Source organism: Grus americana, chromosome 5 (assembly GCF_028858705.1).
Source record: "Grus americana isolate bGruAme1 chromosome 5, bGruAme1.mat, whole genome shotgun sequence".
Classification (NCBI taxonomy): Eukaryota; Metazoa; Chordata; class Aves; order Gruiformes; family Gruidae; genus Grus; species Grus americana.
The window spans coordinates 67,247,313-67,271,392 of NC_072856.1; the positions used below are offsets into that span (position 1 = coordinate 67,247,313).

Consider the following 24,080-nt stretch of genomic DNA (forward strand, 5'->3'; position numbering starts at 1 on the left):
GGGTGCAGGCTGCGTGTGAGGGGGTGTCACACACCAACGGGGCTGTAGGCTGCATTTGAGGGTGTCTCACACATGGGATTGGGGCTGTAGGCTGCGTGTGAGGGTGTCTCACACACGGAGTTGGAGCTGCAGGCTGTGTGTCTCACACACCGACGGGGCTGGGGGCTGTGTTTGCGGGTGTCTCTCTCACACACACACTCTCACTCACACACACACACCCGGCTCCACCGTCCGTGTCTGAGGACGCGCTCCCCCCCCCCCCCCCACCCCGCGTGCCCGCAGGCCGCGTGCCGCCGCCCCGCCCCCGGCCGCGTCGCGTCGCGCGTGACGATGCGGCGCCGCCCCCGCCCGGACGGAGCCGCCGGCGGCTGCGGCAGCCGCGGGCCGGGCGTGAGCGGGGCGGTGCGGGGGCGGGCGAGGTGAGGCGGCACCGCCGGGCCGGGCGCGCTGCGGCATGGATTACCCTGAGCGCAGCTCGCCGCAGGACGCCTGGGACCTGCCGGGCGAAGCCAGCGGCTACGGTGGCGGCGGCGGCTGCTACGAGCGGCCGGCCCGCGGTGAGGAGGAAGCGGCGGTTGAGGAGGCGGAGAGCCGCGGCGTGCAGCATCCCCTCGCCCGCCCGCCCCGCCGCCCTCCCCAGCAGCGCCCCGGGCCGTTGCTCCGCGCCGCGCTCTCCACCTCCTCCTCCGAGGGGGAACCGGAGACGGCGGCGGTCGCCCTGCCGCGGGAACCCAGCCTGAGCGACGAGGCCGGCGGCGGTGATTTCGATTCGGCCGAGTCCGGCGCCTCGCTGCGCTACTCCACGGGCACGGGCGGCGAGGGCAGCGAGGGCGAGGGAGCGGGGCTGGCGAGCAGCGAGAGCGGCGGCAGCGGCTTCTCCCTGGCGGCGGCCGCGCTGCCCGAGAGGAGGCGGCCGGGCGGCGGCCGGCCCCGCTATGAGGTGGTGCGGGAGCTGGGCGCCGAGGAGGTGCGCTGGTTCTACCGGGAGGACCGAAAAACCTGGAAGCCCTTTATCGGTTACGACTCGCTGCGGATCGAGCTGGCCTACCGTGCTCTCGGACCCGGCGGCCCGGCCGAGCTGCGGGAAGGCGAGGCGGCGGCGGTGGAGCCGGTGTGCGTGCGGAGCGGGCTCTACGAGGTGGACGTGGCCAGCGCGGAGAGCTACCCCGTCTACTGGAACCGTGAGTGCCGCCGTCCCTCCGGCGGGGACATGGGGGGAGGTCCCCTTCCCCTCCCACGGGGATCGGGGGATCCCGGTGTCCTCGCACCGAGACCGTGGGGGGCCTTGGGGGGTGGTTGGGTTGCCTCTTGCTTCCTGCTGTCCCCAAAAAGGGACGCTGGGCATCCCGGTGCACACAGAGACCCTCAGCTGGGTCCCCTTTGGCCCTCCCTGGTGACACCGGGTACCCGTTCCTGCCTCTCCAGTGTACCCCCATAGGTAAATGGGGGTCTGAGCATTCCCCATCATGCCAACCTGCCCAAGTGGACTGGGCACCGCTTGCTGCCCCTGTGCACCTGGGGATAGGAGGTACAGGACAAAACGTTCTCCAGGGAGAGGCGACCCTGGGCGCCCATCTCACGCGCGCACCTGAGCAAGGAAGGACTGGGAATTCCCCTTGCGAGTCTCAGACATGGGGGGGACGGGGGATGGCAACACTGGGCACCCCACCCTCCCAAGCGCACCCATAAGAGCAGCGTTGTGGGCGTCCCTCAGCACTTCAAAGAGGGGATGCTGGACCCCCCAACAGACCCAGAGGATGAGAGGCACTGGGTAACCCTCACCGCCCACCCCCTCCCACCCCCCCATGCAGGGTCATGGGGAAAGGATGTACTGGGCACCTCTTAGCCTACTTCCAGCTGAAAAGGGAACTGGGCATCTTTCCTTCTCCTGCCCCCCCTGGAGAAAAGGGGCAGCCTGGACATTCACACTCGGGTATGCAGAGACACAGGAAAGGGAGGTCTGGGCATCTTCTCATTTCTCAGCGTGTGCAGAAGAAAGTGGGAGGAAAAGTGTCTGAGAACCTTCTTGCTTACGCTTCCCATTTCCTAAACAAACAGCAAGGGAGGGTGGAGATTTGCCTCCAGCTCTCCCCCCTCCCTTCAGTATGCACACCCTTCCTTCAGAAGCAGCAGGGTAGAAACAGCGATTGTTTCTCCGCTGCCTCCCCACCACATGCACACTTCTGATCCCTCCTCTTTAGTGAGGAACGATGGAAGAGAGGGCTGATAGCTGATTCCCTTCTGCTACCCTTGTCCTCTCTGCTAAGAAAATGATGATGATGTGCTGCTTCTTCCCTTCCCCATCACCTGTTCACCGGGAGGGGGCATGAAATGGGACTTCTCCTCCTTTCTGTTGAAGGGAATGCAACAGGCATCTCAGATACAGACACAGTCCTTACTTTGTGCCCTTCCAATAGAGGGGAATTTGTTTCACCCTCTCAACTTCAAAATGAGGTGGTGATGCACCCCCTCTCCTGCCCTTCCCTTGCATTCATGTGTCCTTTGCTGGAGGAGAAGGGACTTTGGGGAGCAGAGATCAAAGAAGAGCAGGGTCTTGCTGGACAAGTGGGCATGTGCTCTCCTGGAGCAGACAAGCTGTGCAACTGCTCACCCTCCATCCCTGAGGACTTGCTTTCAAGTTGCATTCTTTCAAGAGCAAGGGAAACATTGTGGAGCAGGGTGAGAGATGCAGAGGGGCTGAGTGATTGACACCATCCTGGCATGGACTGGAGAGAGGGGTGGGTCTCCTCTGCATATTTGTGAGACTTGGGGAGTCACAGAGCAGCAGCAGAACTGTTTCAGAGCAGCAAATCTGAAAACTGGGGCTTCTGATTGTTTCCCCTTCTTCTCTCTCGGCATCTTTACAGGAGGGAGATCCACGAAAGACAATACCGGTTGGTACAATTCACTCGTGGTGCGACAATTTGCCTTTCAAATCATTGCCCCAGCAGACAGACACTGAGCTTGAGTAGTGAGCAGAGCTCTTGGTCCACATGTGTTTTGAGTTAGAGGAACCTGGACACAGCTCCTTGAGCAGAAGGTGGAGGTGGTTCTCCCTGTCACCACCCTGAAGCCCCCGCTGATGGTACTTGATGCACCACGTGGTTACTGGAAAGAGATGATGCAGGTCATCCAAGGGATGAGGAAACTGCTGCTATCCCCTTTGCAACTGTGCCATAGGGAGAGAAGGAAGCGAGTGAGCGGAGCTGTCAGGTGAGGCAGGATTTCTCCCAGTAATGGGAGCATGAGGCTGTGCTCATCAGCAGCTTAAAGGTTTAATTTCTTGACCCTGTGCCTTTTCCATTTGGGAAGCTGATTCAGTCTCATTAAGCCTGAGGAGCAGATGTTTCAAATGACAACGTACGCTGTGCAGAGACGATTTCTGATGCTTGGAAGGAGAGATTCCCAGAGGTTAGCACCAGAAGCGGTGCTAGGCGGGGGAGAAATAAACTCGTGGTCCTGAGAAGACTAATGCCGGGGATGTTTTCTAGTCCTCAGAAAGCTGATTAAGGAGAGTGCTCAAGTCTTTTCTTATTAGCATGTCCACTCCTTCACAAGACTAAGATAAACTTTTGGTGTTTCAAAGGTCTGTCGGTGTCTTCTGGTCTAACTCGTCCTTCCCTTGCACGTTTCCTTGTCTCTTTTCCCTGTGTACATGAGCACTCTTCCTTTCTCCCATTCTTTCCTCCCAACTGCTGCATCTAGACCTGAGAAAACAGCAAGGTCAGATCCCAAGGATTCAGTCTCATCTGTGCTTTTGAAGGCCTTGGTGTAGCCCAAACTATTCCCATTTGATAGTGTGCGTGTAACTTTGGATCGAAAGGGTAGCTGGTGGTGGCAAACCAGATCTCAGACTAACGAAGCCCTTGAGTAAGGGAGGAGAATCTCCCTCTCTGATCGCGCAAGCATGAAGCATAATGAGTACAACTGACTTAAAATATGATGAGGTGCACGTTAAAGAGTACAGAAACTACTGTCTGGTTTTGCTGATTCACATTTTCGGCTCAGAGCAAAGGTCAGAAGCTTTTATCTTTGTTGTTCTTGCCCGTTTTGTTGTTTTTTTCATGTATGAGCTGTACTTCAGGCAAGGCTGCTATCTCACAGCTACAATACTGAGCACGCTGACAGTTCTTCAGCTATCGTGGCATCTTAATGACAGGGAAATGTTGATTATAGCTTGGCATGTGCTGAAATATTTTTTCACTCCACATCTTCAGGCATCTTAAGCTCATCACAGGATTCGTTTGTAACATCAGGAATAACAGACTGAGTTACAATTTGAGCAGATTAATTACTGAGAATTTTATCCTTACCTTGTGACCTCTGGGATTTATTTAATTAGTACTGTAGAATTAGCAAAGACGGCGCAAGAGAACTAAAATTATTAGTGTAGGCTTCCAGATGAGTGAGTAGCTTGGAGTCGGGCTGCTTCTTGTCTTCTGTGGACATAACAACAAGTGATAATTTATACAACGGTCTTCTGTTTCAATCTTCTTAAATTATCCAGCCCTTTTCTGTCCTCCCAGTTGAAGAGGGCTGCTTTACACCCATTCTTCTATAGAGTTACTCAGTCTAGTTTTCAAAGTCCTAGGTGAGTCTGTTAAATCCACAGCCTGCGGACTTCTGGGTGACACTCTCCTGTTCCTTGGCTTGTGAGTTTGCCCCATGCAACCATTGCCCTGTCTGGTATTTGCTTTTCCCTTCCTTTTTGACGGTTACGTTGTCAAGTTGCCTGTATTTAGTTTTTGCAGTGTTTTCTTACAAATCAGTCCACTTTCACTTTTCAGGTAGTTGTCTCCACCCCAGCATGTTCTCCGGTTTGAATTCTGACTCTGTTGGGGACATTCACCTCATCTGATGTCTGTCTTGCAACGGTAGTTTTTAAAATTGAAGTGGAACTGTTGTAAAATCTGGTGGTGTGTGGAGAAAAGCAACAACAAAAATGGGTATTCCTACAGCCAGGTGGAGACTCTGTGGAACATTGTTTTTTGGGGAAGGATAAAATACTCCACTCCCGCACACAGGTTTGGTAAGGGTGGGGTTTTGTTTGTTTTTTAACATGTATGTTTTTGTACCTAATAGTTTTGGAAGTCTGTTAAGTAAAATATCACTTGCTGTATTTAAAAAAAAAAAAATTGTTCACAACAACCATTCCTGAGTGAAGATACATCAGTACAGCAGAAGTTACTCTTATAATAGACGTTTTACTGACCTTAGCCTGGAAATACCTGTGAATCCAGAGTGGACCACTGGGTCTTAATTTTAAAATTTGTATTCTCAGGCTGAAAATGGGCAGCTTTTACAAACTATTTCAGCTACCTTTAAGCTTGGACCGAAAGAAATATCCAAGACCCTATATTTTCTTTTGTAAGCTCTCTGTGAGCTGCTTTGTAAACTGGAAGAAGAGGCAGTCATTAGCACCTTGGGAGAAGCTTCTGCTTGAGCTTTTGCAAAATGAGAAGTGAATGCCAGTGAAGTGTTATCTGCCCTCTGAACTTGGAGTCGGACAAGATTACTGAAAAGTCTTGGAGTATAGTAGCTGATGCTTGGCACCAGATGATTACAAAAGGATGTTTTCTTAGCGGATTTTTTTTTTTATCATGTGCGTTAGCTGTAAGCTACGAAGCCTCATGTACCTCAGCCACTGGGGGTTCTTTGGGCTGCACTGTCAAGACTGAAAATCAACATTTTGGAGCTGTAAGGTGTTTCTCTGCCTTGTGCAGGAGCATTGAGTGCTTGTGCCTTCCCTAACGCTGGCAGCATAAATTTGCATGTTGACACTTTACAGACTGGCAACCCTAAACCCATCATGAGGCCCTGCTAGACCTCTGCCTGACTGCTGTAATCGGTCTGATACTTCTTCTGAGGCTGCGTGTTTAGTTTATGGGTTTGGGGTTGGATTCTGAAACAGAAATAGTATTAAAAGAGATTCATGAGGCAAGATGAAAATTAAGGGTTTGGGACCGAGAGTTTATCAGTATGTTTGTGGCTTGCATTTGTTTTAGTTTGTTTTTAGCAGCAGAACACGTTTTTAGTTGCTTTACAGCATGCTTAGGACATTGCTTTTGAAGTGTTGGACAGTCTTTGGACTTGGCTGATACCATTTCCTTTAGGTAAAGGACCTTTTGATCAAAGGCTGAATTCCTGAATCCTATTTTCTTGTTTTCTCTCTCCAGGTATGTTATTATTTTGCAAATAAAATACTGATAGTACATGTGGCAAGGTAAAGCATTACTTTTGCTACTCAAAACTTTTCCTGGGTTTTACTTTTCTGCTTCTGTTCTTCCATACCTTCCTTCCGAAAGTATCTTGTAGCTTTGTTTTGGCCAGCTCCTTCCTGACCAGAAGGCCTAACAGGTCTCTGTAGATTGAAATTTCAATTCGTAGATTGAAGCAATTTTTAGATTTGCAGTGCTCCGTGTATTAAATCATAAATTACATTTTTTTGTATGTATGTTCTGTTCATGGTCTCTGGTACCTTTCCTCCTTTCAGTAGAGAGAACTTACAACGTTTAGGATGCCTTTACCAGAACAGATGGGAGATGTCAGCGCTTTGCTTGGATGTGTCTTTGAGGGCAAGTTTCTTCCACGTCCTTAGCTTTTATTTTTGTGATTTACAAGCATTATTTAAGCCAAATGAATCTGTTGTCTTACTCCTGTAAATGATACCGGAATATCAGAGCTCCTTTCCAGCAGATGGTGTCAACCACAGCAGAGTACCTAAGGATGGACTCAGCTTAGACAGTGAGTTGTGCTTGCCCTCGATGTGGTCCAGCACTTTTCCTGCTGGACGGGGTCAAGAAGGAAGAAGGCAGGGATGCAGGGAATACTTGGGTTACAAGTTATGGCTGGACAAGTTATGGTTATCTGCTGAAGGTGAGAAAGCAGAACATGTTTGTAGTTCAGGAAGGATCAGGAGTTCTGCTCAGGCTTGAATACTGATTCGACTGTGGCGATATCGAAGAAATAGGGTAGGATTTAATTTGGAGGTGACAGACTGAGATTAAAGATAGATGACAGGTGAATTTCTGCATATATGTGTGTGAGAGGGAGATGCTGTTTAGGGAAAAAAAACCCAATACTGAAGGCAAAGAGAGACCCTGGGCAGAGCTGCTTTTTCTCCTGAGGAGCACAACAAGAATCTGGAAGAGCTGACACTGTATAAGTTAGTAAGCAGGACGACTAAATGGAAGAAAATTTTGCAACAGAGCAAGAAATTAAAATAAGAAGCAGATCTCTCAGTGGTGTCTGTAAGGCTGAAAAAAGTGAAGATGAAGTAGTGGGTTTGAGTGTTGGCCAGAGAAAAGGTCACTAGTGTGGTATGATTTGTGTGAGCGGGTTGCAAGTAGTAGAAGCTACGCTAGAGTGTGCCTGGTGTGGAGCTGAAGAGGAGAAGCTCTAGAGGTTGTCAATGTTGTAAAGAGCATGGTTGGTGAGTGCTGGGATGAAGGGGAGTACAAGGTGCAAGTGGGGTCCTGGGCAGTGATATTTAAGATGAAAGAAATTAAAATCATGCTGGTTTTCAAGGGGGTAAAAAACCCCATAGGGTAAACAAATGGAAGGAAAAAGTGAAATCTGGGGATGAAAGTGTAGGGAAATCTGGAGTTGGGGCAAAGTAGACAGGAAAAGGAAGTGAAGTTGGGAGCAGAGTGCAGAAAAAAGTTCCCTATTCCTATATAGATATTCATATATAGGAACCTACTTGCTCAAACTGTACATACGCGATCATTGCTGCTCAGTGTTGGCGAGAGCTTGCTAACGAAGACCGATTGACGAGCTCCAGGAGAGCAAACACACACTGAGCTGAGGTTGTGATTGTGCAAAAGTCCCATGACTGTCAGTGGGATTTGAGCACATGCTTACATTTTAGGAGGTACTCATGTGTTGGTCACGGGGCACAGTCGTTCTTTTGTGGGTCGGTTTAGCTTTCACCTAATGCTCTTTCAAAAACTGCAAGTTTCTCTGGGTGAGAAAAGAGCTGATAAGGGTTTAGCTCCTGTAGCTTACTGACCCCGGCAGCAAATGCTGGTGGTGGACGTGCTTTGCTTCAAAGTACTACTATTCAAATGTGGTAAACTATTTTAACTGATAAGAATTCAATAAAAACAAAGCTCTAAAGTTAATACACGTTATATTTTGGGGTGATACACAGCAACTGAGATGAGACATGACTTTGAGGGCATTCATCTCTTCTTGAGGGGTTCCTTCTGGGTTTGACATCTGAACCAAGCCCAAAGATCAGCCTTTCGTTATTGTTCTGGATTGCTCAGTTCATAGCGTAAATGGATTAAAAATAGTTCAGGGAAGAACAGTTACAAGCTGTTACTTGAATACTTCATGGGGTCTTGGTAAACCAGAGGCGACGTCACGTTCACGGTGGAGCAAAGTGCATGTTCCTCCCTTGCCGCATCTACCACTGAAGCAAGCATGGAGGATCGCACGTGTAGCTGCTCCATAGATCAGAGTCTGGAAAGCAAATCCCGTCTGTGCCAGTCAGATTTCTCTTGATGTGCTTAGTCTCCCTGAAACTCAAAAGTTAACTTCCACCTGTAATTTTGAAATTGCTTCAATAAAGCAATTCAGAATTATTTGATGGATCAGCAAAATAGTATCAGTTATTGCTCAGTGAATGAAGTCTCTTTTCATCTCAGACACTGAACAAAAAATAAAAGTCTGACTCTGTAAATTCATATAGCTCTGTTAAGTTTTCTGAGGCCAGGATTTCACCGTTGAACTCCTCTCAGGATATGTTGTTACTTTTGAAAGAGCAGAACAGATTGCCCATGTTTGTGGTTAAACAAAAGAAGATCACCCGGGCTGTGATTAAATGAGCGGCTCCATTTATTTAAATGTCAGTAACCTGCTCTGTTCTGAAATACTATGTTAGGGAATAGCTAGAAAGCTGTAGAATACTAAGCTATAAAAAGGAAAAAAAAAAAAAAACAGCCAAAAAAAAAAAAACCCAAACAAACCAAAAGGTCTGTTATGTTACCTAGCAAACATGAAATAATGAAATTTTAGTTTTGGGCTATTTTGTTATAACATCTGTCGTTTTTCATGCAATTTATTTTGGATGTATTCTATATGTTGCATACAGTTTTTATTTTAACGTAATTTTTGTTATTCAGAGGATTTAGGTGATTATCGTAACACAAATTGCTCGTGTTCTTGTCCCATCACATCATTAATTACAGCACTTGTATTCTTTTATTCTTTGGATTTTCAGGGGAAAAAAAGACCTTTTTTGTATAAAAATAAATAAATTCTTTGTTGCAGTCTAGATCTCTTAAACTATTTTCCTCTAAAAGTGGTAAAATATGTATGACTAATTAAAATAAAGGGCCTTTCATCAGCTCATAATCCCTGCCATTCAAATTTATTTAGAAATTCTTGTATAAATAAACCATGCAAGTGTATAACTGGCCAAATATATTGGTATCTTTTAGTTTGAAGCACTGCCAACTGCAGATTATATGGTGTAAGACTTAAGGCAGTAAAGAAATCAAGGCAAATCCTTTCCTAGGGATCAAGATTGTAGGGACAAAGATAAACAATACTTCATCTTATGGAATTCTCTGTTGGAGGGGAAAAAAAAGTTAAATTACAACATGATGTAAAAATCCATGTACTGAATTCTCCCGTAAAACAAAAATAACTGAAAGAATGTAGTTTAAGCTTTCTAAAAGCATCTGAATATCCAAGACATGAATGAATTTATTGAAGGTGGATAGCAGTGAGTGAAATTGGGTGCTAAAACAGCAATTTTGCTTCATCGCTTTTTAATGGTGATTACCGTAATAGCTTGCATCGAGTTCTCTGGATGAATCACAGAGCAATCTTTAAATAACAGCACCTGTCCCAGATTAAACAGAGGAATTGTGTTTATGAAGGTGTGCCTTTACTCTTTCCCACTGTCCACAGATGATGCTGAAAAATCTCCTCTTGTGTTGCAGTTGCCTCGTTTCCCCGCCCAAGCCAGAGTATTCAGCGTAATTACCGTTAATATACCCGTCTGCCTGCATCGCTGAAATGCCACTTGCTTTTGGAGCTGGTGACTTTTAGCATCAGTAGGTCGTTATCATTGTGATTGGAGTTAGGCTTTGACCTGGACTGAAATCCAGCGTTACACGCTTAGAATATTATAGCCATCATTGTTCAGCTTTGAAAACACAAATATTAAAGGGAAGTTGTTTTTTTCCACTTTTCTAAGTGGGGGAAAAAACAAAAATTTGGTTGTTTAATTTCTAAAAGACAGTGTTCAGCTTTCTTAAAACCAAACTGTACCTCTCATGGAAGGAAATGTCATTTACTCGCTTCCTCTACTGAGAGATTTTTCTCTTGAGGTTTCCCCGTAGCACAGCAATCAAACCTGCCATCCAGCTGGCGAGGTGAAGTAGGGCAAGCTTGTGGTTTTAGGTGCTGTGGTTGCATGCATAGTGTGCAACGGTTTAAAGGAGGGGAAGGGAAAATTTAAAAAAAAAAAAAAAAAAAAAAAAGCAACTCCTGGGTCCCCCTAAAATCCCACTGAGCTTTGGAAAACAGAATTGCCTCACTCAGGTTTTAAAGCCCTAGTCTGAAAGCAAAGCTCTGTAATAATCTGTCTTTGGATCTGGAAGTAATTTATATTTCCATACAAATGCCCTTTCCAGACCCAGAGCCATATATATTAATTTATTCCCAAACTGAACTATCCTGTAAAGATTTTACAATAAAAATAATCTCTTATTTCAAATTTTTCCTGGCTGAGCCTTTCTGGAAAAGGCACTGCCCATCTTATGTTTGAGAGCTGCTGTTGAGTGCTACAGTCTACTCTTGTAAAGAACCACTATGGGAAAGTTTATCTCTGGCAAAAAGAGCCTGAAAACATTTATTTTAATGCTTTATGTTTAAAATTTTAGACATCTGTAGGTGGAAATTCCCATGTGAAAAATTTAAAGCCCTTCAAAAGTGGAAGAGAGGTATCTTGTATTCGTTCATTTTGGAGTACAAAATAGTATTCATACGATTATTATTTTTATTTTTTTTTAAATTCAGTGAATGGAGCCTCGTCAGAATACTTAGTCAAGAATTAAGGAACTGCTTGCAGATTTTCCCAGTAAGGATTAACATCTGACGTAGTTGTGTCATTGCTTCGGCAACAATGGGATCCTTTATCTGCGCTCACATATTATGTGCATTTCATTTTTTCTTACAGATGGTGCTTTGTTTGTAAGGGCAGCCTGACTGGATCTGTGTGTATTAGCTGTGCTGAAAAATGCGGGTATCTGACAGGTGTAAAATGTGGGGGAATACAGCAAAGGTTAAGGCAAGTGCGTGATGAGACGCTACTGTATATGGTGACAGCTGACATTGCGGTGCTTGACTTTTCATTTCATGAAAACTAAGTACTCGTGTTTCACACTTCATTGATGGGATGTAGACTCTAAAATTAGTTTAAATTTTCATAGACAATTGAATTTTTTATGTCCTTTGTAGCGACTATTAACTTCTGCAGTTTAAAGCCATTCAGACCTCTTGTTCTTCTGATACATTGGGATTCATTTTCACTAAATAACCATGCCCTTCCAACACCCCAAAGTCTTGATTCAGCTGATGCGTCATCAGCATCCGAAACATTAGAAATTCAGCGCCTAACCATTGGCTCCTGCTGGAATAACTACTTTAGCTGTACAAACAGAAGTTGAATGGCAGAACCGGGTCCTGGGCTGCTTCTGTCTGCGTTTTGGTCAGGCCAACACGACCCGAGTTGTCTGTGATACCTAGGTAGAGCTGAGGATGCGGGAGGATCGGGGAGTTTGCATGGGTCTTGGGAGGGATGAACCAGCATGCCCGATGCCTGCCAAAGACAACTGGGATCTGTGGGACATTGGGATGGGAGAGGCTGGCGGCGCTCGGAGCCGTTGTTTGGGAAATTCACTTTCTGCATTGTGCCGTGTGTGCACACAGAGGCTGTTCCAGAGGGTTCCCTGCAGGTTTCCCAGTCTCTGGAACGCTTGGGTGACTGGGGGAACACGTGTGCCAGCACCACGCGAGGGAAATGTGGTGGTAATCTGGGCATCATCTGCCTCCAGCCTTCGCTTCCCTCCTCACGTTGAGTTTTCCTGCTGTTCGCCTTTCCTTGCCGATTGCTGCAGGACCAATTTAAGGATGCCATCGCCTGCAAGCATGCCCTCCTTCTGTTACAAAAGTGGGGTGTTAAGAGATTATCATCATTTCTAGTACTGTAGAAACAGTGTTTTCCTGTCAATCTGTTATGGGAAAGGTTTCAAAATTGGCTTTGGAAACGTTTTGAGTGTTGCTTGCTCTGTGGGGAGATTATTTTAAGATTTCCCCCTTTCATAGCTTGTAGGTACGGTGGTCTGAGGGATGAAGAATTCGGAGTAGTTTAGTGGTTCCAAGTAAATTACAGAGGCTCTCGCAATTCTCTACTACATTCTCATCTGCAAGCAGTTAGTATGAAAAATAATTCTGGTGTATACTAGTGCCCACGGGCACAAGGAGTACGAGCTGCATATCTGTAATGGAGGGCAGTGCAGAGACGTCTGAACCGCTGTCGAGCTTGGTGGGACGTGCCGAGTCCCGGCTTGGTGCTCCGTGAAGGAGATGTTTTCGTGACCTGAGCTGATGGCTGTGCTAACGGAGCAGTGTAGCCGGGCTAAAAACCGCTGTCTTTGGCTGGGTCACCTCGCCCAGCTGCCTTTGTGCTGGTCTGGAGATAGATTTGGCATCCCTGCTTTCCCTTCCTTCGCTCAGTAACTCCGAAATGTTTGTGCTCTCTATTGTTTTTTTGTTTATTTTTTACCTAATTTTACTGTTTCTTTGCATTTATTATTTCTTTTCTAAGCTGTCTTTACCAGCATTTTTCCCACTTTCCGGGTAGGAATGGATCTTTGAGTAGCAAAGCCTAGTTTTTAATCCCCATCTCCTCTTTTGTTTTTTGAGCTTCTCATTTTGTGGTTGAGTTCTTAGCTGCTTTGCAGAGCTAAACATGTGTGGTTAGCGTGTGCACACGGGATGTTTGCGTTTGGCCAGGTCTCTCTGTACGTACATTAGTGTGCACTGGAGGTCAGTGGTCCGGGGTCTCAGCAGACCTAAATCTGTGCTGGTCCCATGAGGTTGGAGGTTGGGGTCTTACAGGCTTGTGGAGCACAGGGACACACAGTATTTCTCCTTCTTGATTTTCCAGATGTAGGAAGAGAAGTTCTGAGCTGAGCTACAACAGATATTATTGTCACAGCTTGCTTGCTTGTAGGGATGGGTATAAGAGGAGAATTCTTGCTCCATAAGCCCCAGCAGGTAGTGTGGGCATCATGCACAGTTTAACGAAGAATAGATACCAGGATGCTTTTTTGTATATTTTCTTTTTTGTCACGTGGAGAACAAATGCTGGGCACACAGCTTCCTCATCTGGAGTGCCGAAACTGAAACTAGAATGACAGTGACCAAAACCAGCCCTCAGTGAAAGACTGATTTTTATTAAAAAATACTTTTCCTCTTTAAATTTCACTCTTTATGCAAATTGGTGTGTAATTTAGGTTATTGTAAGTGCAGTTCCTAAAGGAAACAAGGCTCTGCAGTCAGGTTAAGCATAACTAGTTTTGTCTCTCCTCCTCATTCTACATCTTCTTGATAACTTTGAAACCAGTCAGTCAAATTTGATAGAGGAGCACGAGTCTCACAAAGTTCCTAATTTTTTGAAAATTCAAGGCAACTGGGTAGAGAGGAGTATATCCCATTAACGCTGGACTGTTGTTTGAACTTAGCCTTTAATAAATGTTGTAGAATCTGCATCTTTGTGTCCATCTCTCACATCCTCACACAGATTCTGAAAATTTGGCCTCATTAGCTCAGCTGTTTGTGGCTTAACACTACTTTCACTACTCATTTCAGCCCCATGGGAAAAGGTGGTGGTGTTACTCAAGGGTTTTGTTAGGGGTCCCAGCAGCGGGAGTGTAACTTGTTCATCAAAACACGAAACAGAATTCCCTTCCCCTCTTACCTGCTGTCAGTTTGTGATTTGTTGCATAAAAATAATATTAAAAATCTCGTTTGATTTTTTTCAGAAACAGAAAAGATCCCCGTAATGCGTGGACAGTGGTTTATTGATGGCACATGGCAACCTCTGGAAGAGGAGGAAAGTAACCTAATAGAACAGGAGCATCTCAACCGCTTCAAAGGCCAGCAGCTGCAAGAGAGCTTTGATATGGAAGTATCCAAACCTGTTGATGGGAAGGAGGGTAAGATTGTTTAGATCACTATTTTTATAGTATGTTCTCTGTACAGTTGGGGTCTGTTTTTCTTAAGTTCAAGAATGTGACCTGTGATGGTTTTTGACCCTACGTAGTGGGGAACATTGTTGTAGGCATCAGATTGCTCTCCCATTTTTCAGCACATCATGATGTAGATTTCCTGCTGCAGCACGTTTGATGAACACTGTAAAAATTGTATTTGTGGATAAATTTCTTGTTCCCATTTTGCTTCATGTTTCATATCTTTTAATCTTATTTTAAATCTCACTTCAAACTGAAATCTCTTGATGGAACAAGAAGAGTCAGTGTCCAAATGCGAACTGGCTATTAGCTCTCTGACCAGCAGTCCTAATTCTGCCCTAAAGGGAGTATCAGTTTTACAGATCACATTTCATTTTCCATTCTAGTTCAGCCTGTAACTTTATTAGAGCAGTTTTCAGCTATAGTAAATCTTGAGCATTCATTCTGCTGTGGAAGTCCTTATATTTTAATGACCAGGCTGAGGACGTTCAGTTAGTGTTCTTGGGAATCTCAGACAAATGCATTTAACGTTTTTAAAAATAACCTTCTGAAATTACTGCTGTATTATTTAATGTATGTAGCTGAATTGATTGCTCAGGGTGAGTATAGCGCAGCGAAGGTTCAGTGTTTTTGGCTTTCATGCTTCACTTCTGTTTGTTGGTTGTCACTTGATGAACACTCTACAAACCAAGAGCTGCAGGTACAGAGGCCTCACAACATGTTTTAGTAGGGTTTTGGTTGTGTTTTTCTTTATAAAGCAACTTTATTTTTAAACTCTTTAAACTACAACTTTGTACAAGACAGCCACAGAATGCAGGAGGGGCTGTGGTTTGGCCATGAGCACGGAGAAGTTCTTACATGGGAACTACATGACCGCACAAGTAAGAGCTTGTTAATAAATTGGAAGCAAGGCAATATTCAGGGTTCCTCTGTGATTGCTGTAAGGAAAACCAGAATAGTATTTGTTGACTAGGGGAGATTTGTCAACAGTGCAAAGACTAGTTAAGTTTCTAACTCCCCTCAAGGCTGGCAGGGACTCTGTGAATACTTTTCTTTTTTTTCTTCCTATTTAAAAGATCTTTTCGTCTCGCCAAGTCTGTAGTACAGTCTTCTGCTTTAACAGCTCTGTCAGGTAGGTGCATAAAACAGTGCGAGCCCTGAGCCGCAGCACTGTGCCGGTACAACCACCCTTCTGAAAGGCACTTTTTTAGCCGTGTTTCTGTGTGCTCGTACTGATTTATTGTTCCAGTGTCCTGGTACAAAGCTCAGCTTTGTTAGTACAGCTGCACCCCCACCGAGTGCAGTGCTGTTTGCGGTAGGGTAGTCTGCTTTTCCTTGGGAAGCACATCGTTATGGCTGCTGATGCTTCCAGCCTTTGGTAGCTTAACTTCTGATGGAAGGAAGGATGGCTTCAGTTGTATTTGGATTCTCCTTAATGAGTAAGGAAGAGTTTTCTTTTTTTTTTTTTTTTTTAGAAAAAGTCTGGTCTGCGGAGCAGAAATTTTCAGATTTAAGGTAGGAGGGATTGGGGAGAGAAAGATACAATGCCTGATATTTACAAAAACATAAAAGATCCAAAAAAGAAAATCCAAATTTAGTTACCAGTGCCTTTTCTAAAACTAAAGTTAAAAAAATAAATAGGTGTGTATGCAGTCACTTCAAAATGGAATATGTGTAAAGTCACCAATAAATCAATAGATTTTTTTTTTTGTAGTGATTGGAGAGTTGCAGGAAAATTATAGCTAACAGTAAGTGAGAAAAGTGGTTTTGTCATTATAACATGCCTCTCGATATATCTCTGATCAGCTGGCATCCATGATTGCCATCTGCACATGGCACTGGGAGAAGCTTTACAACTTGCATTATCGCTGGTGAAGTAAACATAATTAGTTGAAGTGCTGAATTCAGTTTATAAATTTCTTAAATGCTACAATTTGTTATAATTGCATCCTGTATGAAACAGATCAAGGTTTACAGGTAGCTGTTACTGAAGACTAGTGAAAGATCTGTAAATGTCATCAGGAGGTGAAGTGACTATTCTCAAGGCTATGATAAAGCATTGTAAATGATGAAAAACTAGCCATCTCATCTAATTTCTCAGCAAAATTAGTAGAGTCTTCTGTAACAGTCAGTTAGTACTTAGACGTGATTACTTTCTTATAATGAACATGCCAGTTTGCATCATAAATAACAAAAACCTACCTTTTCAACAAGCATCTTGTTGATATACAATAGACAAACCTGTCGGCTCTTGATTTGCCCCCAGCTGTGCTCTAAACAGTGGCAGTAGGCTGATGAAAAGTTAGGAGCAAGTTCTACTTTGCTGCTCCTCTTCTAGATAACTTTCTCTTACTCAACCTGTTAACTTGGGTTATATGATATCCTGAAGCTTAGTATCCAAGACTTAGCTGACAATTTATTTGCCATTTAATCGTCTTTATTTATTTTATTGTCCTCTGAAATCTTTTTGTGAAGAAAACAGAATTGTGAGCAAGTTAGCCAGGTGTTGAGCAGCCTACACAGTGCGTTGCTGGCAATGGAAATCGCCCTCTTTAAGCACAGGGCAAGAGGCGCTGCTTCCCGTCTGTGTGTGGAGTCATCCATACGGATGAGTTCGTCTTTACAAAAACTGACAGCGAGCACTATGTACGTTACCTGTGAAGGGTAGCTGCTCAGCATGCAGTGCCCCTCTTCTTTCCTTATATCTTTAGTTTTAGGATACATGTTAGGAGAGTACCCTGACGTCTAGAAAAACGATTTCCCACTGCAATGATTTAATTTAGCAGTTCTGCTCCTGGATTGTAGCATGTTAACAAGGAAGTAACTAAGCTTCATCCAGGGCTTTTGTTGGTGATAGGATGTCAATGAATAAATGCCCAATTATTAAACTCTTAATCCAAGCAAACCTTCCTCTAAAAGTGCAAAATGTTTCAGAATGGGGGTCTCCAACCCGTGGCCTATAAGTGACACGATGCCCGTGCTACCTTCCGGTGTCGTTTGGGACCGCGGGAAGCTGTAAATGCTGAAGGTAACAGAACAGCATATGATGGTGTTTAGGTGAATAATTTCTCAAGTTCTGTTTTCCGTGGGCCAGCCTGGACACCGCTGCTTCCGTGGGGGATCCCTCTGAGCAAACTGCCTGTAGTGGCGTTTTGATTTTCACCCTTTCAAGTATTTAATTTCATGCCTTGCAAAATTAAGTGCATTTATTCTGCTTAATGTCACTGACTCCCCTTGGTGTGTGATCCTCTTGAGTGATCTGCTGAGCTGTTGGTCTCAGCAAGGGCATCACCCATCTCCATAGCATGACCGCACTCTTTCACATCTCGTCACCCCGGAGCCTGCTTTAATCCTGGCCAAATTCCATATATGTTTTTTGATTTAAATAGTTTGCTATTTTATTGATAGATACAGGAAAGGACGTTGCTATTCTGTCTTTTAAGACAGAGTAACCGATAACAGCTACAGGAGGAAACCACACTTAGGATGAGGAATTACGGGTTTGGCTGCATTTCGACTGCTTTGTTGTGAAGTGTCTGAGTGTCTGCAGCCTGAATTTGAGTTAATGCAAATCACAAATTTGCACAAATGCAAATCTGCATATCAGCAGGTTCAGGAAGTCATCTTCTATCTTGTCATTACATAAAGTAATTTTACATAATTGGGGGTTTTTTGAGCAAAATGAGAGTCATCATTTTGTCATTTTATAGTTGTATTGAGAGGTAGAGCTTGGCATTTGCCACTCAAGTCTATGCTAAAAACAGTTGACTCTGATGACACTGTGAACCCCTAAATGATATGCTGCACAGCTGTAACAGTATCCGTGGGCTTCCAGGTCTGATTTGTTGTTCTGCTGCTCTGTTGATAGGTAGAAAATATTGGGGAGTTTTTGGGTCCTCGAATTAATTTGTCCGGTGCTTGGTTTTTTTCATCCAGGTAACACTAGGCTTTTCTGTATGTTGGCTTTACTTGTCCTTCTTAAGAACAATTCATTCTTCAGGCTTAACATACATAAATTAATATCAACACAAGATGTAAGGTGACGTTTTGATCTAAATTCTTAGGTTCAAAATTTTAAATATTTGATACAAACGTCAGCCCTTAAAATGTGGAAATACCTGGGGTGTTTATTTGCTGACACTGAGTATGGGTTATATCTTTGTGCCTTGTGCAGAAATACTGACCTTTCTTGTGTTGCATATACCCAGTGATTACACTTAAATGTATTACTACTGTAAAATAATTCTATAAATATTTCTGAGAAAAACCTAGGTTGTAACACTAGTTCTGTGAAGCAACATTCCAGGTGAAAGCATTTTGAAGGGAATGCAAAAAGGGTATCATAATACCTTTTTAGAAGTCAATAAGCTTAAGGCATACAGAATAACATTTTGAAACTGCTTTTTGTGCCTACTTAGACAGTGAGTTCAGGACCTATCTAAAGTAGTCTATCAAAGGAGCAGTGTTCTCAAGAGATTTCAGTAGTACCAAGGCTGTTGTAAGATAAAACAAGCCCATGAACTCAGATCATAGCAGGTTCTTAAGGGTTCTCAGACTAGGTATTTTGCCAACAGTATTTAACCATAATAAAGGCAGTGATGTTCAGACCAAGAGCTTCTTGATGGAGGGTCAAAGTTGCTACTTCAGTGTTGATTTTCCTCTCTTGCTTTGGGGCTGAAGCCCACATATTGATGATCTGAGGGCTGGAGCACCTCTGCTATGGAGACAGGCTGAGAGAGTTGGGCTGGTTCAGCCTGGAGAAGAGAAGGCTCCGGGGAGACCTTAGAGCCCCTTCCAGTCCCTGAAGGGGCTACAGGAAAGCTGGAGAGGGGCTGGTGCCAAGGGCAGGGAGTGACAGGACAAGGGGGAATGGCCTGAAGCTGCAGGAGGGGAGATGGAGATGAGATGTGAGGCAGAAATCCTTCCCTGTGAGGGTGCTGAGGCCCTGGCACAGGTTGCCCAGAGAAGCTGTGGCTGCCCCTGGCTCCCTGGCAGTGTTCAAGGCCAGGTTGGATGGGGCTTTGGGCAACGTGGTCTAGTGGAGGGTGTCCCTGCCCATGGCAGGGGGTTGGGACTGGATGGGCTTTGAGGTCCCTTCCAACCCAAACCAGTCTATGAGTCTGTGATGTCCCTTGCTGTGAGTTCCACGAGCATAGAGGAGCTGTTAGCAGATGGGTTCTCACCACTTCAGGTGCAGAGAGGCAGTCAGTGATGGAGGAGCAGCTTGTGCTGCGTAGTCTGACTTCCAACTGGAGGTTCAATCAGTAAGACCCACGGCTGCCCGGTACGTGGACAAACTGCCATCTCTTGCCTTCTGTACAGCAGCGATGGTGCCAAACAGCAGAGCAGAAGATGCAAGTGCTCAGCGTGCACCTGGGGAAGTAGCGGGAGGTGATACTGCCCACCGCTCTAGGTTAGCACGTGGGCTAATTCTGAGTCTTCCATTCAAGACCACTGAGCGTTATCAACTGGTCCCCAGTACAAATAATATCCTCTAGCAGCCGTAAGGTTTGCTACCTCTGCTTTAAAAATACCTGGTTAGCTGTTAGTATCATATAGTTGGATACCTATCAGCTGTTGCTCCATCATCTTTTTCAGGTATATTGATTTAATTAGGATGCAGTGAAGCTGAAAGCTTAATATGTGTGATAGTAAGGTAGGAATACACATAGTTCATTGTATTTGCAGAGAGATTGTGGAATATCCATCCATAGACATGCTCAAAATTCAGTTGGAAATCACCTGAGCAACCAGATTCAAACTTGAAATTGGATCCAACTTAAAAGTTGATCCTGCTCTGTGTAGAGGATTGGAGCAGATGAACCCCAGCAATCCCTTTGACAGAAATTATTCTGTCATCACGTCTATGATTATGTGATAGATAAGAGATGTAGAAAAAATTCTATGAGTCAGAATCAGAATGATTTTTTTTTAATGCATTGATTTTGAAACTGCCTAAGTTTATTGTGTTTTCATATGGATTTTCAGTGTGTGGTTAGATGCCACAAAACTATAAAAGTTGCATTTGGAGTAGTTTTGTTTTGCCTTAGATTTCAAATAAAATTTTGTCTATTCATACAAAATGTATAGTAACAATGAATTTTTGTTTCACAGCTGGCTAAGTTAACCTTTAGATGGGAAAGTCATGTTCATAGTGATTCTGTGAGAGTCGTGCAGATCAGAAGGGATTTCTGGAAATGTTCTAGTTCTGCTCAAAGCTGCAGACTCAACGAGAACAGGTTGCTTAGAATGTTTCCAGTGGGGTTTTGAACATGTCCAACAATGGAGACTCCACAACCTTTCTGGGCAATCCGTACCAGTATTTCATCGCCCTCACCATAAAAAAGATTTTTTTGTTACACTTTACTTGAATTTGCTGTGTATATTCTTCTTCTTCAGTGTTGTATTGCCACAGCCAGTAAAATATTCTGCAGACTAAGTTATTTTATCAAATCCCAAGTGCAGTAGCTATGAGCCTAATTTTCCTCTCCTGTAGAAAAATGATGTGCAACGGTAATATATTTCACTCGCATCTGTATTAGGGCATCTGCTGACATCAGCAGTTAGCAGAGGTGTGAAGAGGCGTAACTGTGGCAGTTGAAACCCTTGACACAAGCATGGAATATCACTTGTAGTGGCATAAGTTACTGGATCATAGAGTGCTTTTAATTTTTATTTTTAATTTTCAATTTAATTTTTAATTTTGAAATTAAGACTATTTGTATGAGTGAGGGCCCACAGAAAAACATGGATTTGTAGGACTTGACTTTCAGCCTTGCTCAGGAATGCCCGAAGCAGCATAGAAGGTACCATCGTACCCGAGTTAGCAGTGAATACAAGTCTGCTGTTGTCAAAGTGCCAAAAGCAGCTTCTTCCTGCTCACGTAACTCTACCTGCTCCTTAGCAGCAGTTTCCACTTACCTTAAAGCGTTTCTTCCATAATCACACAACACCGATACGCAAATTCCTGAAAAAAAAAAAATTAAATCTTTTGGATTGCTGTGCAATATTTCAACGTTCTCACAAGGAGTGAAATAAGACAATCGAAAGTCTAATAAAAGTTACGGACTTGCCATCAATGGGAAGCGTTGCCTTTCACTGTGGAAGGCAGCTCCTCGAGGACATACAAAGCAGGGTAACAGTAGGATATTTTGTCTAATCTAACTTGTAATGATCCTGTCACACTCTTTGGGGAAAATAATAGAGCTGTGCTTAAAATTGCATTGTTGGTTGGGGTTTTTTTCAAATGTTTAGTGTATATTTAAGAAGGGTTACTCTGTTCTACCCTATACAAATAGAGTATGTATGCTTTTGTACGTGTAAATGCAAAGGCACTCGGTGAGTCTGATTACTCTGTGTTCTCGCTGCCTTTTACTAATGCCTTTAGCTTTGTTGTGATGTCATAACTGTTTATGAAGAGTGAAAAAGTTGAATTTGGCTAATGTGACCTGACCTTCTTGCTACAAAACCAGTTTTTTAAATGTATATACTTTTTCAGAAAATGTGCCAACTTTTTTTTTTCCTGAAAATGGTAATACTAATGAAAAAAATGACACCCCTTTTAAAAATTTTACTTTGAAGCTCAGTGTTTTTACTTTTAGTTCTCTACTACCTCCCTCCCTTCTCCCTCCCTTCTTTGTTCAAATGGAGAGGATATAAGGAGAATTCAGACGCTGCATGTCTTAAGCGAAAGCGTTCCCAAGGTACAGTAATTGTAGATTTCTTTTTTTGTAGTACTCCTGGCTTAGGAAGCTTTAAATTCTAGTTTGCTTATATCAGTCAAATGTGTTAGATTTACGTGCTTCAGTTTCTTGAGCTGTATTCATGCCATTTCCTTCAAAAGGGAAGGAAAAAGCATCATATATCTTAGAAGTAGAAGTGCTGTGAATCTTAGAGAAAAATAGATGCTAACAGTATCACACAGTAATCCTTGTTATAATTGCTTGTGACTGTAATGAAAACTGTAAATGTTTGTTTCTTACACTCTTTTTATGTGGTTTGGCTTTTTCAATAAACTAAAAACAACTTTTTTCGAATCACAGCAGGTCTGGAATAAGATAAATTATGTCAGAGAAGGAATGGAGGTTTTACAGTAGATAACATTTTGTTTGCCACTTTATTTTTTGATAGTGCATGCATCTTTAGTTTTATGTTGTAAATTATTTTTACTGCAGCTTTTGTATGAGTACTGGAATGAAATGCGACTTTGGACACACAATATAAAAAGGAGAGGCTGTATAGAATATGTGATAAAGGCTGCTGTGTTGTAGAAAACTTTGCAGCAGCTGATGTTGTGCAAATTTGTTTCAGAAAGTGGGAGTAGATCTTACAGGAGCCATTAATGATTGCAGAAGGCTCCAAAGTACTTATCACTGGTCTTTCTCTGCCACCGTTAAAGCCAGTAGTGATTAAACTGTTACTGACTTCAGTGACTCTGGAACTAGACTTCTGAAAACTGCACCCTCGATTTAAAATGTAAATGCACATGGTAGGTTTAGAGTTATTCTTGTCATACTGTATATTCATATAGCTCCTGGAGTTATTGTAAAGTATGAGAATTTATTTTTATATACATAAAAGTTTGTCTTTTGACTTCCTTTAATTATATTTTTCTATGATTTGGGTCCAAATGAAAATGTCTGAAATCAAAATGTTTAATAGTAAACTTTTTCCTGCCTCTTCGCACACATGAAATTCAAATCTGTTAAAGGTGAATAAGTGTTTACTACTGTCTTGAGCAGTAAGAAAGGACTTCTGCCTTTTATTTTGTGATTGTAATTTTGAAGTTATTTTGTATATTTATTTTCTCCAAATCATGTTCAGTTGTGGTAATGAATGTGCTTGAATTACAAAATTAAAAGCAGGTGCTTTTATAACAAATGGTGACATTGATGAATTGAGAGGTGGTGAAGTGCAATACAAAAATGACAGCAATGTGGAACAGCCCAATTTAATTAAGAGCAATAGCCCTTTTAATGGCTTTACATTTGTTTTTTCAATAAATAAAAAAGGTTTTAATATCTACAGCTGTACCTCAGGTTTACATTCAGGGATCACAGCAGCCAAAATATGCTCCGCTCCCTGTATGATGTGGCAGGCTTTTGTGCAGAAACTAGTGCTTACTGAATGCAAGATAGATTAATTTAAAAATCCCTGGGGGAAAAAAAAAAGGCAGCAGAAAAGATTTTCGGACAGTAGGTATCCCTTCTCTGGTCTTAAGCGCTGACTGGAATGACAGTGCCTTTGTGGAGGAGATGGAGGTAATACCAGCTCTTAGCACTTCAAAGATGCTCTCCTCTAGATTGATTTTGACTTGAGCATAGCTGAACTCTGGTAGAAGAGAATCATCCAATGCTTTGGTCTTGGCAGGTGGATGACAGTATCAAGTAAAAAACCAGGTGCTTACCTTAAAAGGTATTTAATTTTAAACTGTTGGCCCTGTGAAATGCCATCTTCAAGTGCCTGTCTGCCTGCACTTGGTGCTGGAGGTGTTCAGCTCCTCAAGCACTTGAGCTGGGAGGATGTTTGCACTAGCAGCGTACACACACTGTGCACGTCGCTAGTTTTGTGTTAGGAGCATACAAAATAGTGCAGGCTTTCTGCTCTTCTGTTATTCTCCAGTTATTTTGATTCAAGATGAGTTTCTGCAGTCTAATTCAGATCAAGTCCTTCAAGGCTTTAGGAATACGTGTTCTGTATTTTATGTTTACCTCTTCTTTTTTCATATTTAAACTTTTCAGAGGGACTTTTCCCTCTGTGTTCATCTGTCTCGGTGAAACTGAAAGTTTGTGTGATAGTAACCATTGATTT

General features: G+C 43.5%; 1 protein-coding gene across 3 annotated transcripts in view; it reads left to right on the forward strand.

Annotated features, from left to right (window-relative positions):
- The first annotated feature begins 343 nt into the window (after positions 1-343).
- The window catches only part of DDHD1 (DDHD domain containing 1), a 64,718-nt gene continuing 40,981 nt past the window's right edge, over positions 344-24,080 (forward strand). For 2 of the 3 annotated variants that reach the window (XM_054828279.1, XM_054828277.1), the window contains exons 1-3: positions 344-1,181; positions 14,064-14,237; positions 21,872-21,973. In XM_054828279.1, the coding sequence (XP_054684254.1) occupies positions 455-1,181; positions 14,064-14,237; positions 21,872-21,973 (1,003 nt within the window). In that variant the 5' untranslated portion in view covers positions 344-454. The remainder of the gene's footprint in view (positions 1,182-14,063; positions 14,238-21,871; positions 21,974-24,080) is intronic. The other variant, XM_054828278.1, reaches the window with a different exon arrangement.